Here is a 17,686-nt window from a genome sequence, read left to right as displayed (position 1 = left end):
CTTATTGGTCTTTTGTGTGTATATTATGGTTTCTGATGTTACATTTTTATGGCTTTTATGTATGTGTGAGCATGTGTTTCACTGTGTCTATATTTTTTCTTGTGCTTTTGATTTTTTTAATTTGTTTCATCCTATTCCAGTTTGTTTTGATTATATTTTATTACTATTATAAGATGCTTGTTTGCATACAAATGAGAGGGAAAAAGAAATGATGTAGTTTTGGGTGGGTAGGGAATTGAGGAATGCAAACTAAACAGAATACATGGTATGAAAGAAAAATCTGTTTTCAATTAAGGAAAAAGACATCTTTCCATTGTGATCAGTACAAATTAGACATAAGATCCACTATTTGTAATTTGGTATCCTAGTATTTTGGAAAGGTTTGGAAACTAATCTACATTTATAGATGAGCAGTCATGATTGTAAAGATCTTAGAAAGTGCTCCATTCGCTATGAACTCTATAGATTTTATAGGTCCCTACTCTAAGTGTATTTTATAGTTGACATTGATAGCACTGCCATTTGCCTAAGGTTAGGAAGCCCCTCATCCATTCGTGTTTTAGAAAATGGCCAATGTTAAGGACCATCCTCTTTCTACCCAACTTACATGAGATTTCTGTGTTGTGCCCTGTTTATGTCTGACAAGGCTGAAACAGATCCTCCGGGTTCTCTTTCTTTGCCCCATAAGTGACTAGCTGAGTTGCCTCTCATCTGATCAGTCAGAACAAGATGCTTGTTAATCAAACTGTAAGGTAGGATTCTTTGTTGATTCCAGGCTCCCAAAGTTCACACTGACTGACACCTTACAGTAGACATTCTCTGGCCTGCTGTTCTGCATCCTATCTCTTCTCACCTGGTTGTTTCTGCCCTGTATATTCACTCCTCTGTTGCAGTCATGCTCCATGCTCCACAATTTTTTCCAGCAAAGTTTTTCCTGAATGCTAAGACTGAAGTTTTTTTGTTTTTATATTTATTTATTTTTATTCACTTTATGTCCTGGACATAGCCCCATCCATCCCTCCTCTTCTCCCAGTTCTTCTCCTCCCTCCCCTCTTCCTCAGAAAAAGGGGCGCCCCCCATCCCAGCCACCCCAGCTCATCAAGTCTCATCAGGACTGAACTAGTCCTTTCCACTATGGCCTAGCAAGGCAGCCCCACCGGGGCGGGGGGTTGATCAAAAAGCTGGGACCGAAGTCCTTGTCAGAGACAGCCCCTGCTCCTCTTACTAGGTGACCCACATGAAGCCTGAGCTGCCCATCTGCCACATCTGTGTAGGGGGCCTAGGTCCCGTCCATGCATGGTCCTTGGTTGGAGCTTCAGTCTCAGCAAACTCCTCTGGGCCCTTGTTAGTTGGCTCTGTTGGTTTTCCTATGGAGCTCCTGTCACCTCTAGATATTTTTCTCCTCCCTTCGCCCCCCCTTTTCCATAAGACTCCCTAAGCATCGCCCAATGTTTGGCATTGAGTCTCAGCATCTGTTTCATTCTGCTGCTTTGTGGACCCTCTCAGAGGACAGCTCTGCTAGGTTCCTGACTGCAAGCATAGCAGAGTATCATTAATAGTGTCAGGGGTTGGCTCTTTCCCATGGGGTGGAAGGATGAAATTTTTATTGTATTTTCTCATTAGAGTCCTTTGTACAGTTTCTCACTGTACAGCATAAATATCTTTTTGCTATTGTTAGAAGTTGTAATATAAGTATTGGTGGTTTGGTTGCTCTTAGGCAACCACTGTGAAAGGGTCATTCAACCCCCAAAAGGGTTGCAGCCAATAGGTTGAAAACCACTACTTTAGAGGTGACAGTCTAGGGGAGCACAGAGCTTTCCTCGACACTTCAGTGTCAGAAGACATTGCAGAGTGGCTTGGCATAGGGATGGAATGAGCAAGCATGCTTCCCTACAGAGAGTCTGAAGAAGCACTGCTTCACTAGAAGACAGCTTTCTTTCTAAACCCAAAACTTGACATCTTAGAGATGTCTTGATGTCTTTGGTACTCCTTAGTAGTTGTTGTATCTTTAAAAAATAAGTCTCAATATAGCATGCACAGAGCCTACGCAGGTCTGCACCGGGGGCTCTGCGCTTACAATGTGCTTCCAGTTTAGTGTTTTTATGGGCTTGCTGACTACGCAGATGAGTGGGTCTCTGCTTTCTTGTGCTCTTTTCTTTTTGTCTTGTTCAATTTGAAGTGATAGCTTTTGTTTTATTATATTTTATTTTGTCATATTTTGTTATTATCCCTTAGAAGCCTGTTCTTTTCTGATGAAAGACAAAAAGGGAGTGGATCCCAGATGGGAAAGGAGGTAGGGAGGAAATGGGAGGAGTAGGAGTAATATTGTGTGAAAAGGAATCTATTTTCAATTAAGGAAAAATAATAAGTCTTAAGGCAGTGATCAACAGTTCATCTTCAGCATCTTTGTTTCACGTGGTTGACTTGTTATGTCCTGTTGCTTGATGGTAACTTAGGCTTTCCCCTGGATCTCTTGCGCTGTGAAAGCCTTCTTGGTTTGGATCCGGCAACTTGCAGCAGAGTTCTAAACAAAAACTACACACTGCTTGTTTCAATGGCACCTCTTACCAATGAAATTCGGCCCATCAGCAGCTGTACCCCTCAGGTAATGACTCACTTGGAGGATCCAGATGGGAATGTGGTCATTTCATTAAGAAAATAAGTCTGTTCTCTCTTGTAAGATGGTGTCACATTCAAATTGAAAGGTGTGACTGGTATGTTTAGCTTGTATATCATTAAGTGTCTTGTGACACGTTAGATTAAAGATGTATTCATGTGATGTATTTTAAGAGAACATTTTGAATGTTCCAGAAGGAAAGTTTGGATAAATTTAATTAGGAAAATATCAGATATTTTAGAAAGGTAGAGTTGTAATGCTAAGATGGACTTTGCAAGCTAGAACTTCATAGTTAACCATAAAATTTACCAAAATGACTACTTCCTTTGGCTTTTGAAGAATAAATCAGACACGTGCCTATATACTCAGCAAGGAAGATGTACTTGTACTATTTTCAGAGAGTTGAGGTTATGCTCCTGGACAGTGGTCCATCCTGCCTGGATTCTGGATGTGTGGGGCTTGGTGATAGAGAAGGGAGGAAGGGATTTTGGTACCAAATTTGTTTTTGCTACCTGTGTGCTCTAGTTGCCTCAGATCACTCATCCCTGTGCCAGAATTTTGGTTTTGTGTTAACAGGAATGATCCTAGATTTGCTGTATAGCCAACCTTTTTTATAATTTTTTATACCCCCTCCAGCTTTACTCAGTATATTTTCACAGTACAGTCTATGAACTGTCTGCACAAATGGGAAAATGGATGGAGGAGACATCGTCTATTGAAAAATAACATGTGATTGATGATCATGACCGCCATTGTATGTGGAGCTTATTACCCAGGCACTATTTCCAGCCTTTTAAGAAACCTTATAGCATTTACATGTGGTGCATACATACTTTCTTGGGTTTAAGAGACTTCGTTAAGGTGATATGATATGGCTGAAGGGCTGAGGCCTAGACTCAGACCTCGGCAGTCCACCCCAAAGTCCACTGTCTTAACAGTGTGTCTTCTTAATCCTACTGTGAAGATAAAACTATTTTACTGGGGTAGTTAGCATTTACCTTTATAAAGATAACAACAACTAAAGTATGTATGAAGCATTCACTACTTAGAAGTTTATGTTGATCATTTGTGAAATTTTACTCTTTAGATTAATATTATAGTTTATCTTACCTATTTCATGGTTATAGCATATTGGACCAGCTATCCCAGAAGTCAGTTCTGTCTGGTTTAAATTGTATATCTACCATGTCACTGGGCAAGGACCACCATCTCTCTTACTGTCCAAAGGTACAAGACTTCGGAAACTGCCAGATATATTCCAGGTATGTGTGAGGCTCTCCCTGTGCTCGTTCTGTTCTGTTAGGGACAGAACCAGGGCACAGACCCTGAACTGTTTTGGGGAAATAGAAATTGCTATGCAGTATGAGGTCACTTTCTTAATTTTTCCCTTCTCTCAAAGTGCCATTTCATATGTTATTCATCTTTCCAACAGGGTTATGATCGGTTACTTATAACCTCTTGGGGCCACGATCCTGGGGTAGTTCCTACATCAAACGTGCTCACAATGCTGAATGATGCTTTAACACATTCTGCAGTGCTAATTCAGGTATGTTTTGTCTCTTTTGGAACAAATTAAACAGGATTTTTATCACTTAAATCATATTGTCTGAATGCAACTGAATTGCAGTCAAATGCCTTTTACTTCAAAGTTGAGTTTTAAGGACTCGAGTCTGCAGGACCTTTTTTGTGGGAGTAGTAGGTTCAAGTGGACTGAATTTGAACCCACATTTTAATTGAAGCCACACTGTTAACTGTGCAACATTTTGTTGTTGTTTTTAAAAATAGCTTTATTGATCTGTAATTTACATGTATAATTAAGCAGTTTAAGTTGTACAATTCAGTGGGGTTTTTTTTGTTGTTGTTTTTTGTTTTTGTTTGTTTTGTTTTTTTGTTTTTTGTTTTTTGTTTTTTGTTTTTCGAGACAGGGTTTCTCTGTGTAGCCTTGGCCATCCTGGACGCACTTTGTAGACCAGGCTGTCCTCGAACTCACAGCGATCTGCCTGCCTCTGCCTCCCGAGTGCTGGGATTAAAGGCGTGCGCCACCACGCCCGGCTAATTCAGTGATTTTTAATTTGTTTACAGATTTGTGTAACTGTCAACATAACCAGCTTTAGGATATTTCTATCCCCTCAGAAGTGAACCTTACACTGTTTAATTATCTGGTTTTTTTTTTTTTTCCCACTGCCCATTCTTCCTAAACCTAGATAACTTTACTGTCTCTACATTTGCGCAGCTTATTCTGCACATTTTATATATGTGGCCCTTGTTGGGGTCAGGTGGTAGAGAGGCAATTCTGAAGTTCAAATGAGAGACCACAGGAGAGAAGTGACTGAAGTGTCAGCCTCAACACATAGATAGTTAGTTGGGAGTTGAATTCTTGAGAGAATGAAGTTAGACAGGGAAAATGTATGGTAGGGATAGTGATGGGAGGTGACAAACATGGGATGTGCTGGACATGGATTCAAGTCAGACTGTCCAAAGTCACATCTTAGTTCCACTACTGATGGACAAGGTAGAGACACGCTTTGAGTCTCCGTGTCTCTAGCTGTCAGTTGGAGATAATAGAAACCCCTGTCTTTCTCAGGTTATTGAAAACATTGCCTGAGATGGATCGTTAGCATAAGGAGCTTTGCATTGTACCTGACACAGGGGCAGGCAGTGAAGATGTCGTCTGTGGTGGTGATGTGGTGAGGGAGTTATGGGCACTGTGTCCTCTTGTTACTGCTGTAAGCTGACCACTCACTGCTTTGAGTGCCTGTTTCCTTCCCTATGAAGTGAGGATGATGGCTGAGGCCCATTGTACACATAAAGTCCAGTGAGTCAGAACAAATAATAGGCATTTTGTTGTTGTCATTGTTCTGGTATCCTAAAATATGAATGGGAAAGGATAGTGTACTAGTCACTTTCCTCTTTGCTGCAACACAGTAGTTCACGGAAGAGTTCTGTTTTTTCGGGCTCACAGCTTGAAGGGAAGTCCGTCACAGAGGGGGAGGTATGGAGCAGGAGGCTGCTGATCTCATTGCATGTAGTCAGGAAGCAGGCGTGGGCTCTTGTTTCCATGGGATGTGGCTAACTGTAGTTAAGATGAGCCTTCCCACCTCAGCTAACCTAACCTGTATGATTCATCACTGATGTGCTCAGAAGTTTGTCTCCTGGATCCTGTCAGGCTGCAGATAAAAACCCTCACAGGAGGTAAATCAGCATGACAGCTGCTATGACTCATTTGTTCACAAGTTGTGCTCTTGCTAGAAAAACGCCTCCTTTTTGGAAAAATTTCCCTTGTTAGAATTTGAAAAATACCACAATTAAGATTTTTAATAAAGTCCTAATTTTATTTACAACTGTTAGTTTTGGATTAAATCATAAATATCTATGGAATAAAAGAGACATCTGTCAGAAATACATTATAAACTTCCTTAAGAGTATGGTTTTGTACTTAGTGTGATTGCATATTGAGTGTGATATCTTGGACGTATTGGCTCTATCCCCCTTCCTCTCTGTAGACTTTCCCCCTCCCCCTCCCCATCTCCTCACTCTCTTCCTTTGTGTGTCATCTTTGAGGCAGGGTCTCCCCCAGGCTGTTCTTGAGCTTCACGAGAGCCTCCTTTCTGTGCCTCCCAAATGCTGGGATGGGCCGGGCGTGGTGGCGCACACCTTTAATCCCAGCACTTGGGAGAGGCAGGCGGATCGCTGTGAGTTCGAGGCCAGCCTGGTCTACAAAGTGAGTCCAGGATGGCCAAGGCTACACAGAGAAACCCTGTCTCGAAAAACCAAGGAAAAAAAAAAAACCCCAAATGCTGGGATGTGCATCTGTTCTAACTCGCTTTTCTGTTCCTGGGATGAAACAACTGACCAAAAGCACCTTAGGGGAGGCAAGGGTTTATTTGGCGTACACTTCTGGTCACAGTCTATCATTGAGGAAAATCAGGGCGAGACTGGAGCAGGAGTCACAGTCGGATACTGAGTATGGGATTGCTTACTGTCTGTGCTCAGCCCACAGTGGCCTGGCCTGCCCAATCAGTCAGCAATCAAGATAATGCCCAGTCTGGTGGAGGCAGTCCTTCCCGTGAGTTTTCCTCTTCCTGGGTGACTTTAGGTTGTGTCAACTTGATAATCAAAACTGGCTAACACAACCTCACACCCAGCTACATCAGTATTTCTTGAGTTTGAGTAATAGGTTTCCTTTAAAGGTTAAAAAAAAGATGTTTATTTCTCAATATTTACTTAAATTTTGTATTATGACAATACACATATGACATTTGTGAACATAAAATTGAATTATGTTTATTATTCTAGCGCCACTGTAAACTCAAACTGTATTGGGAACTAAAGACAAATTCTGAAACAAACACTTAAATGAAGATTAACTGAATGTGATAGGTGAATAATTTATAATATGAGGGATTGTCGTTTTTTAAATAATATTTTTATTCTTTGAGAATCTCATATATTTTTTAATATATTCATCTGCTCCCCTAACTCCTCATAGATCCACCTGACCTCCCTACTCACCCAACTTCATAATCATTCTCTTTCTCCTTTTTCTTTCTCTTGCTGTCCTTTTTCTCAAGTCCATTAAGTCCAGCTTGTGTTTCCCAGCTGCTCTCAGGTATGGAGCCTGCTCTGGAGAATGGTCAGGATACTAGGTGTCCCAGCATTAGAGAAAACTCTCTCTCTTAGCAGCTATTAAATGCCAATAGCTCTTCAGCTAGGGGTGGGACTTCATACCCACTTTACTTCCTTCATAAGTGCAACTGCCCTTAACATCAGGAAAACACTGTTTTCTTGAAGTCATTTACCATCCCTATCTCTTACTGAACCCCTTTTCACATAGATCCCTGAGCCTTGAGGTGAGGAGTGTAATATGTATGTCCCAGTTAGGACTGAGCAGTCCAGAGTCTCTTAGTTTCTTACATTGGCCAGCTGAGCGTCTCCATGTTCATTGACACCTACTGTAAGAAGAAGGTTCTCAATGAGGATTGGGAGATGCACTGACCTGTCTGTGGGTATCGCATGAGGTCATGTAGTAGAGCAGTAGTTCTCTCCTAGGGTCTGCAAGCTTCCTGGCCCTCTTGGCCATGCCAACAGTGCCAGGTATAGGTTCTGTTTCATGAAGCAGGCCTTAAATCCAGTCAGAAAATGCTTGGTTACTCCCATAACATTGTGACACTATTGTGCCAGTGGGCATATCTTGTCCGGCTGGTTGGTACTGTAGCTCACAGGATTTACCTCTGGATAAGGATTAGTGATTACTGTTCTTTTTGGTGCACAGCACTTTCCAACACTGTGAAAAGTAGCCAGCCGATGGAGCTGAAGCTTCTAGGTCTGTACCTGCTTGTCTTCTCAATGTTCTGTGACTCAAGTAAATGGTGACTTCAGCAGAAGGGTCTCACTGTCAGTTTCTGGGGGATAGCCAAAAGCTTTGGCAGTAGCCTGATATGTTTAAGGGGGTCTTTGGGACTCCATTAGCTAACAACTCAAAAAGAAGTAACTCATTCCTGATTCTAGAGGTGGGGGGGGGGGTGTCAATATGGGACACAAACAATATCCCAATAGAGAAAATGAGCTCTAAGTGTTTTAAGTTAATAGTACATTCACACGGTTCAGAGATGAAACTGTTAGAAAATGTACAGAGGAAAAGTTACTTTCCTTTTAATCCTTTCTACCCAGTTGCCAATCTTTGTCTTTCTAATAAGATGATCCATTTTAGCTGTAGCCTTTCTGCAAATGCAAGTTTGATTTTCCCTGTGCCTTTTGGTTAGTTTATTTGAGATCATAGAGAGTTAGTTCCTCTTTCTTTTTTGCTGCTAAACTGAAAAATGTATACTATAATTAGTAACTACTCCTCTGTTGTGAGGCATCTTGGTTGTTTCTGGTATATGTAAGTATTAGCAAGCACCTTTGAAAGCATTCTCTTTCCTTGTAAGAGTTTGAGTTTTGTCTCCCAGCTAGATTCTTTGTCCTTCCTTATTTCACTCAGAACTATGCCTGAGCTGCGAGCATACGTACTCAGTCCTCACTTTGCTCAAGTCTGTCTGGTTTGCCTATTAATTAGTCAGCCTTTTTTTTTTCTTTTCATATATTCAATTTGAAAAATATTGTTCAAGGAGTTAATAAACACACAAGATTGTCACTCTTTGCTGAAAAAAGAAAAAGTCAAATGATACTCCATTTTGATGGAGTATCATTGTAGGATATGGTACCACTTCATATACTGTTTTCAGTTCCTGGAAATGTTGCTTTCTCATACACCTTTCCACTTGCATTTCTTTCTGTTTGTAGGGACATGGTTTGCATGGGGTAGGAGAAACTGTCCATATACCGTTCCCATTTGATGAAGCAGAGCTACAAGGAGGTACATTTTGAATTCTATCCATTTGACTTTATCATTCTTCCAGTCAGTAATTGGCAGGAAATGACAGGAGATAAGTTCTTAAATTTTTAAAATTCTGTTTTTTCTACTTTGCTGTCAAAAGAGTTGGCAGAGGTAGTTTTCAGTTGTGTGATTTTCTGCAAGTGAACTGTAGACAACCAGTTAGAACCTTTGAAAGAATGCTGGTTTGCATAGCGATGAAGAGAGGAAGTGGGTATTATTCTAGATGGAAGATTTTCTGTATGTAGCTATTCAGTAGATTCCCTTCGTTGCTGGTTTATTTGAAGATTGAGAGAGAAGACAAGCCATCAGGGACCATTTGTGCTTAGAAAGCTTGATACGTTTCCTTTTCAGAGTACTCAAGGCAAGGTCTGTGATGTGTATACTTGCTTCTGCATGTGTGCATGTGTGCATGTGTGAGTGAGAGGGCTTTGTTCTCTAATCCTTCAGTGCTTTCTAAATTCTAAGGACAAATGTTTGTTCTCCTGAAGATGCCATGCACTTATGTCAGAATCTTAAGTTTTACAAAATCTCAACTGATTAATGGGAACTTGTGTGGGTTATTCATTTAAAAAAAAAAAAAACCCAACTATCTTCTTCTGTTTCTTTATTGGAATTGGTCTTATGTAATGTGTAAAACTAGTTCAAAAATAGTAAAGTATACATTAGTTTTTGGTGTTGTGTTACGTGACAAGACTTCCTTGATGTGGTGTCATCCGTGTGTTTCTAGAGTTTACCCGGACCAGTATGGGTGTTCATAAAGCATTACAGATTCTGAGGAGCAAAGTGGACCTGCAGCATTTCTGCGGCTATGTCACCATGTTGAATGCATCTAGCCAACTTGCCAGTAGAAAACTCAGTGACGCTTCTGATGAGAGAGGTTAGTGCTTGATTGGGTACTGTGATTGAGTTGAGCATGGTCTCTGTGTGTAAACCATGGCCAACCTTTGTGGGCGTGTTGAATTACTTCATAGTTCTCATGAAGGGAGAAGAACATGACCTTGGGTTGAATACAGAACTGCTGTTCGCTCAGCCTCTTAGCATTGCATCTATCTTCACAGGCTTTGAATCGAGTTAGCTTTAGGAGTGTGATTTCAAAACCCACACCACTTTGTAAAAATTTCCAAACTAGACTTAGCAGTTTATAGATGCATGAGTTAGACTTTGAAAATGACTCTTGTATTCATCTCTTTCCCACCTTCTTCTTTCTTTTTAAAAACAAGTTATTTTTTTTATTTTGTGTGCTTGTATATGTGTACCATAGCTGGGTGCCTAGGGAGGCCAGAAGAGGTGGTGGTTCCTGTGGAGTTGGAGTTAGAGGCAACTGTGAGTCTCTGTGTAGGTGCTGGGACTGGAGCCCAAGTGTAATAGTCGGCATTTTCTTGTGAGTATATGCCGAGGTTCACGTACTATCTCTCCAGCCCTTCTTGTTTTTAATTCTCAACTTAGTTTGCATCTCGATGCCTTAAAGCACGTGCTGCAGCCATTTCCCCTGTGGCCTTCCTTCTTCTGTGGCATGTCTGGCATGTCAACAGTCAGATAAGCTCTTGTGTAGTGATTGCTCTACTCTCACATGGTGCTGTGTGTATAGCTTTGCTTGTGGTGATGCCAGCTCTATTTTACCAATTCTCAGAGTGTGGCTGACTGCACTCCATGGCCCTTTCAATTTGAAATCCTGAGAAATGTGGTTAGTGGTTACCTGGTAGGCTAGGTTGGCTCACTTTGAGTTTTGGATGTACTCAAAATTCATTTCTTTAAGTCATTTTCCCCCCACAAATGTTTAAATAGCAAATAACTGTTTCAAGTCCTGGAAACATTTAATTTTTTAAGTCCAATTTTATTCCTAAGAGTGAAACTTCAGTAGGGAAGGTAAACGAATCTGTCTGAACTGTGTAGTTAAAAGGATGAGAGGGGACAGTGGACTGCCTGGGGTATACATGGGAGACAGGAGGATAAGAGGGGACAGTGGACTGCCTGGGGTATACATGGGAGACAGGAGGATAAGAGGGGACAGTGGACTGCCTGGGGTATACATGGGAGACAGGAGGATAAGAGGGGACAGTGGACTGCCTGGGGTATACATGGGAGACAGGAGAATGAGAGGGCCAGTGGACTCTCTAGGGTATATACATGGGAGACAGGAGAATGAGAGGGACAGTGGACTGCCTGGAGTATACATGGGAGCAGGAGGCTTCTTAACACAGGGGCCTTTGGGCATGCACCTTAAAGAAGGAACAGTTTGAGCTGAGATGTGAAAAGTGAGAAGTTACCCAAAAACCTATGCAACCCCTCCTTAAGGAAATAGGGTGTTGATCTCTTAAGGTTTCTTCCGGCTGATTTGAGATTAAATACTACCTTTGTAGGGGCCCAGATATAATTGAGGAAATGGTTAAACAAGCTAGGAATAGCATTTGTGGTCCAGTTTCTAAATGTTGAGAAATTCCAGGCTTAATAGAAGTCCTGTGTGGGACAGTCTGAAATACTGGACCAATTGGAATCGGAAGCTTTCTTCAAAGCTGTCCTGTTCTGATGAGGAACAGCAACTGAAGCACTTGGGGCTGGAACATGAAGGATGCAGGTTGTCAGCATCCAGCATGCTGAGAGGAATGCATCCTTTCAGGTCTGATCCAGTGTCAGTGTCTAGTTCTTTTGTTCTGAAAACATATGATTTCTCACAAACATTATATAGTCCTAAAATTATAAATATTTATTCCTTCTCAAGTCTCTGATGGGGTTGAAGACCACAGAGTTTAGTTTTATAATTAAGCTTAGTTGTTTAGGGGCTCTTAGGTCTAGATAAATGTTTTAAGTTGATAAAGATGAGATGATGGATATTGATTTACATTCAGAATTTTAGATGCACCAAGATAGGAAAGATGTTTTCCTCAAAGCTGCCAAATACAAATAGCTAAAACACTATGATGGTAACATTTATATAATTCCTGATTGTTTCGTGGTGGTTCTTGCTGTAGGCAGTTTATTGTATATATATGTGTGTGTAATAATATAAATGTATAAATATAAAAAAGAAAAACAATAAAAAATAAAATTTAAAAAATTAGAAATTAGTCAAAAGGTGATTGCTGATTCATTCATTCATTGATTATTCATTCATTCACTCATTTTATTGGCAAAGAGAATTAGAAAACAAAACTGTGGCTCGTTTTAGCCAAAAGAGAGTTGTTGATAGATGAGCACAGAAGGTGGCTAGCTCATGCTGATGAGAGATGGAAGGGTTCAGGAGAGAACTCTGAAGAGTACCCAGACTGCATAATTGCACACCCATGGGATGACTTTGGAATGATGGCAGTGCAGTCTAAACTTGTGTTCTGCTTCATGAGTTTGTATTGTTTTGGTCATGGTTAATTTTTACCTTGAGAAAAATTTATACAGATGGTTAGATATTTAGCATTGCTGAGTGTCAGTGGTATTGCTGGGTGTCAGTCTAATCTTCTTCATAGTCACAAACTTGTCTCTAGATGTTTGTCAAATGTCTACTGCTTAAGCCAAAGATGGTTCTTTTTTTTTTTTTTTAATCTGTTTCCCATTTTAAAAATTATTTGATGAGAAGGGAGAAAGAGAAAGTGATATATCTGTGCTGTACATTAACGTTGGCCACAGCTCTCTATAGATTGTGTGGCTGACTACGGAAAGCTGTTGTACCTGGACTGCCCATAGCAGATCTTTCATTTTCTTTAAATTTTATTTTTCTTTTTATTGTTTGATGATTGTTTTTCTTTTTCTTTGATTATTATTGTTCCCTGAAGTCTTCTTTGTACTAAGATGTAATTGATGATTTCTGCTGAGTACTAGAGTCCTCATAGTGTCTTATATCTACAATTATCAGGCGAGCCTGATTTGGCTTCTGGTTCAGATGTAAATGGGAGTACAGAGTCATTTGAAATGGTCATTGAGGAAGCAACTGCAGACTCAGCAACAAAACAAAACTCTGGTAAGATGTAACTCCCTTCCTGGGTCTTAACTTTTCTGTTAAGCTATTTGCTTGTTGTCTTGTTGTCTACAGTGGAGTTTTGTGTTAATGTGATTCGTCTTGGAAACCTGTTTGTGTGTTTAGAATAATTCAAATACTGTATAGTCTGAGAATAATGATTTCAGTTTCATTATTTGTATGATAAATATTAGATTTGTTTTATCATCTTGCAGATGTCTTGTTATACCATTTTTGAGCAAATGGAACATTTAATGAGAAGCTATGTATCTTTTCCCCAGGCTTATGAGCATATCAGAAGGCACACTCTTCTGTTTCAGCCCACTCCTTGTTGGGCTCGCTCGTGGGTGAGGGGGTAGGAGGCTCTAAGAACTTTAGTTTGGAAGATCTTCGTGCTCACACAGAGCATGCAAACATGCGGTTTTCAAGCTCTCTGTGTCCTTTGTAGGGACCACAGCAGAAGCAGATTGGGTTCCTCTTGAGCTGTGTTTTGGAATTCCTTTGTTCAGTTCTGAATTAAACCGGAGAGTTTGTCAGAAAATAGCTACACATGGCCTGTGCAGTAAAGAGAGGTAAGGCTTCTGGTCCTCATCTCAACGTTAAGCTGTTACTAATGTTGCTCTAGTTTGGTTCTTTGTTAATTCACATGTGAACACATGTGCCCTATATATTGGTTGACTGCATAAAGAAATAAAGATTTCATACTTAAGATTATGTGTGTGCAGGTGTGAAATTAATTTCAGTAGATTAGAAGTTACTCAAAAGGAAACATTTGGGGTTTAAGATTTTGTAAGTTTGCATCTCACCAAACATGATGAGAATATGAGGAAATGGGTATGCTTATATAAATACGAACCTGATTGGGTTTTTTAAATAATATTTTAAAAAATTTATTTATTCACTTTACATCCTGATTGTAGCCCCTCCCTCCTCTCCTCCGGGTCCCACCCTCCCTCTCTTGCTGTGAAGAGATACCATGACCAAGGCAGCTCTTATAAAAGAAAGCATTTAATTGGGAGCTTGCTTACAGTTTCAGAGGCTTAGTCCATTATCATCATGGCAGGGAGTATGGTGGTGCCATAGTGCTGGAAAAACAAGTGGGAGCCACATCCTGATCCATGGGCAGGGGGTTGGGTGAATAGAAAGAGGGGGTGGGGGGAAGAAGGGGAGAGCTCCTGGACCTGGAATAGGCTTTTGAAACCTCAAAGCCAGTGACACAGTTCCTCTAACAAGGCCACGCCTCCTAATTCTTTCAAATAATGCCACTCCCTGGTGCCCAAGCACTCAAATATATGAGCTTATGGAGGCCATTCTTATTCTACCACCACAGAAACTTATATTTTAATTTAGATTTAAAGTTTGGCATTTCAAAATGGCCTCCTTTTTATATACTATTAGTCCCTGTTTCTAAAAAGAGGTACAAATTTTATTGATACAAAGCATTGTAGTTGCTTTAAGGATTCTGGGCAATATTAGATTGTACACTCATACATAAATTATTTAAATTGATAAAATTTAAATTGTAGTAGTTCACTTTTTTACCATTATATTTGGTTAAAATTTTTGTGTTCTCTCCCTTTTTTCTTTTCAGCCTTCAAAGCCTCTTACATTCCAGTAGGAAACTCTCTCTACAAGTTCTTAATTTTGTTCACTCGTTCCAGGTAAGAATCCCAAATAGTGCAAATGGTGTTTGTGTATAGCTTTATAATGTGTGATAGTCTTCTTGTTTGATTTTGAGTCTCCTCAGTATGTAATTGCGTGATTCTAGGTGTTAACTGACTTGGACACTTCACTGGTCAGGTCTTCCTAGACAAGGCCTGGCCCTGCGTTCTGTACCAGGGTTCATTCAGCAGAAGAGGCTTGACCATATGTTGCGTATTGTCTGTCCTACATGCTAGTGCTGAGGCCAGGCTAGTGCTACCCACAGTGCTGCTTGCTTCATTGCTGGAGGGATGTTGTGGAAGTAAAGGTCAGTGGTATGGAGAGAAGGAATGTTCTAGACTTTGTAGATAAAGTAAACTTTGAGAATATGTCTGTTCAGGATATCTGACTCAACATTATGAAGTCAGTATTTTAGAGGGCTTTTTTTATTCATTTATTTACTTACTTACTTACTTACTTAATTAATTCATTCATTCAGTACTTGAGTCTTCCCTATTACAGACCCTTACCAAGTGTCAAGGAAACTGACATGGAAGACACTAGTGGAGCATGAGCTATGTGAGTGAGACTCTGATCAAACAGTAGTGTTTGTAAAAAGATTTCAACAAGTGCTTTGAGGGAGCCATGCTTTGATGGTGTCTGAAGGAAACCCTGACTTAAAAGATTAATATATAAGCTGAAGCCTATAGAACAGAGATTATTGCAGGTAGACAGGGGGTGCATTAGTGTCAGGAAAGCAAAGCACTGGGCCCACAGGAACAAAAGGCAACCAAGATGGTAGAAGCATCATAAGAAAAAAGAAGTGACAACAGGTGAGGCTGCGGAGGGCAGGGCCTTCTTGAGTGTACGGAGGAACTTATATAGGTACCAAATGCCAAGAGACATGGCTGAGGGCTGCTGGAGGGGGGAGATTGCTTCTGATGGAGTGCTTTAAACTGTGTGTTAGTGTTAGAGAGACGTTGTCTATAGGCAGGTCAGCCAGATGCCCTGCTAATGGTCTGAGGAAGCCATGCTGTGACTCAGCACTTTTCACAGAAGGACAGCTGGAATGCACGTGTACACCTAGGGAAGTGTTGTTGATTGCACATGTGCTATCATGCCAGTAAGTCATAACAATATAAAAAGTGTGATGTGAGGATCAGTAGACAGGTGGTGGGGTTTTGAAATTCTCAGGCCTGTACTCTACTCTGCAGTCCACTAGCCTTGCTATGGTGAGTGCTGTACTGTTGGAGCCATGTTCTGAAGATAGATGTGTAGAACTTGATGAATTAAATGAAAGAAATAATGAGGGTGTAGTTAGAAAAGTCAAGACTGATTCTCATACTTCTCGTCAGCCAGCGCTGGATGGGGAAGGCTGGGGAAGAGGGGGGACCCGGCATGGCAAGTGTCTAGTGTAGGGAAGATGCGTTAGGGCCATGGGCAGACATGTGGGTGTTTGGGAATGTGGGTCTGAGTATGTTCATCTGGGAAGCTGGGAATCATGCCTTGTGCAGCTGGGTAGCGTGGTGACAGGATTTGTTGCGGCATTCTCCCATTAGGTGAATGAGCAGGTCTGGCTGCTGACAAGTAGTCTTTTATCCCATCACGATCTCATAGACCGTTTCTGATTGTTTTCAAAGCACTTATTACATGTACCTGCCATTTTTGTGCCTGTTCCTCTCTGCCTTCCATAGTGCCTTACATGTTATGAAGAGTTTTCAGGTAATCAGGCCCATATACATTTCATCAGTTGTTTCTTCACTAAAAGTAAATGTGAAATAGTTCTCTTGTTTCTTGGTTTTTTAGGAAGGTGCTTCAACTCTGGATCTTCACACGGAGCCCAGCTTTTCAAGTGTGCTTTCCCAGTCATCCTGCGCTGATATGGGAGTTCCACTTCCTGCCAAAAACTTAATGTTTAAAGATGGCATCTTATCAGAGTGGAGTGGACGTTCGCCTTCCTCCCTTCTCACTGCTAATCTCCATTTGCAATAATTTGATTACAGCATTCACTGCTCACAGTTTCTGCCTTTTTCTTTCTTAAGTTGGCTTTACAGTGTCAGCCACCGACGGTACCCTGCTACCACAGTGCAGTTGGTGTGTCCCTGGGAGGAGAGCCTGGGAGCGTGCTCGTGTTTTCTGCAGCCAGAGGCTTGTTGTTGCACATCTTACTGCAGCAAAGTGCTTTTCAGCAGCCAGCATTGTACTTTTACCTTGAGACAATCTGCATTTCTATTATAAAACTAAGGATATACTTTATAGACTGTAGATGACTGTCAACGTTTATAAGCAGTCACTATAAATATTGCATTGGTAGTTTTCTATGTTAGTTTCTCAGACATAAACCTCTTTTAATTTTATATTTTGTTACCTACGCTGAGGGGATCACAGGAGGAGATGGACTCTTCCTCCAAAAGGCTTCTTGGTTCTTGAGGTAGTCACGCTAGAAAGTGGCAAGCATCCAGCAGGAAGAGGTATGTACCAGGGCATTAGGGGTTCCTGTGGACGTGTGTGAATTATGTATGCCAAGTGAACATGATGGACGGGATGTCAATCAGCATAGTTATGTAAACCTAACCTTGATTTATAAGGTCTTAACTGATTATTCATTGACATCTCATGAAAAGCTTTGGAAAACATTCTATTTTTAAATGATGTTTGTATGTGGACTTCTGTTGTCACTCACTTTGGGCTTTATATTTTCATAGAGTCTTTATGGAAAAATATATTTTATTTTCCACTTGTAGTTGAGGCTGTTGCATGTCTCATTTTGTCTTGTAGCTTTACCAATGAACTGTTAGGGCAATTAACTGATGATTTCAAACCAAGGACTGTGATTGAAGTTGGAATTGCACAGTAGCAGCGTCAGGGCTGTATCTTTGGACTCGGCTCCTTCGGTCCTTCAGATACTGCATCTGGGCCTGAAACCTGCACACACCTGCGTGGGGGAACAGTGGGGAAGCGCTGCCCTCCTTCCTGTGCTTCTTTAGACATTGGTTCTTGTATCTCAGATGTCAGGCTCTTTGGAGTCACACTTAGACTTCTCAGCCCTCGGGGGTTTGCACAGTGTTAGTGAGTTGAGCTCCCTTAGAGGGAGATAGCTTGCTAG

The 17,686-nt window shown here is 40.9% G+C and overlaps 1 protein-coding gene across 1 annotated transcript in view; it reads left to right on the top strand.

Annotated features, from left to right (window-relative positions):
- Window positions 1-16,663, top strand: part of Fam91a1 (family with sequence similarity 91 member A1) — a 36,717-nt gene extending 20,054 nt beyond the window's left edge. The window contains exons 16-24 of the mRNA XM_051159633.1: window positions 2,457-2,605; window positions 3,745-3,879; window positions 4,050-4,163; window positions 8,900-8,972; window positions 9,721-9,870; window positions 12,838-12,942; window positions 13,388-13,511; window positions 14,531-14,600; window positions 16,387-16,663. Coding sequence (XP_051015590.1) covers window positions 2,457-2,605; window positions 3,745-3,879; window positions 4,050-4,163; window positions 8,900-8,972; window positions 9,721-9,870; window positions 12,838-12,942; window positions 13,388-13,511; window positions 14,531-14,600; window positions 16,387-16,572 — 1,106 coding nt within the window. The 3' untranslated portion in view covers window positions 16,573-16,663. The remainder of the gene's footprint in view (window positions 1-2,456; window positions 2,606-3,744; window positions 3,880-4,049; window positions 4,164-8,899; window positions 8,973-9,720; window positions 9,871-12,837; window positions 12,943-13,387; window positions 13,512-14,530; window positions 14,601-16,386) is intronic.
- Window positions 16,664-17,686: the final 1,023 nt, after the last annotated feature.

The sequence above is a fragment of the Acomys russatus genome, chromosome 17 (assembly GCF_903995435.1).
Source record: "Acomys russatus chromosome 17, mAcoRus1.1, whole genome shotgun sequence".
NCBI classification, from domain to species: Eukaryota; Metazoa; Chordata; class Mammalia; order Rodentia; family Muridae; genus Acomys; species Acomys russatus.
This window is presented reverse-complemented; position numbering and strand designations above follow the sequence as displayed.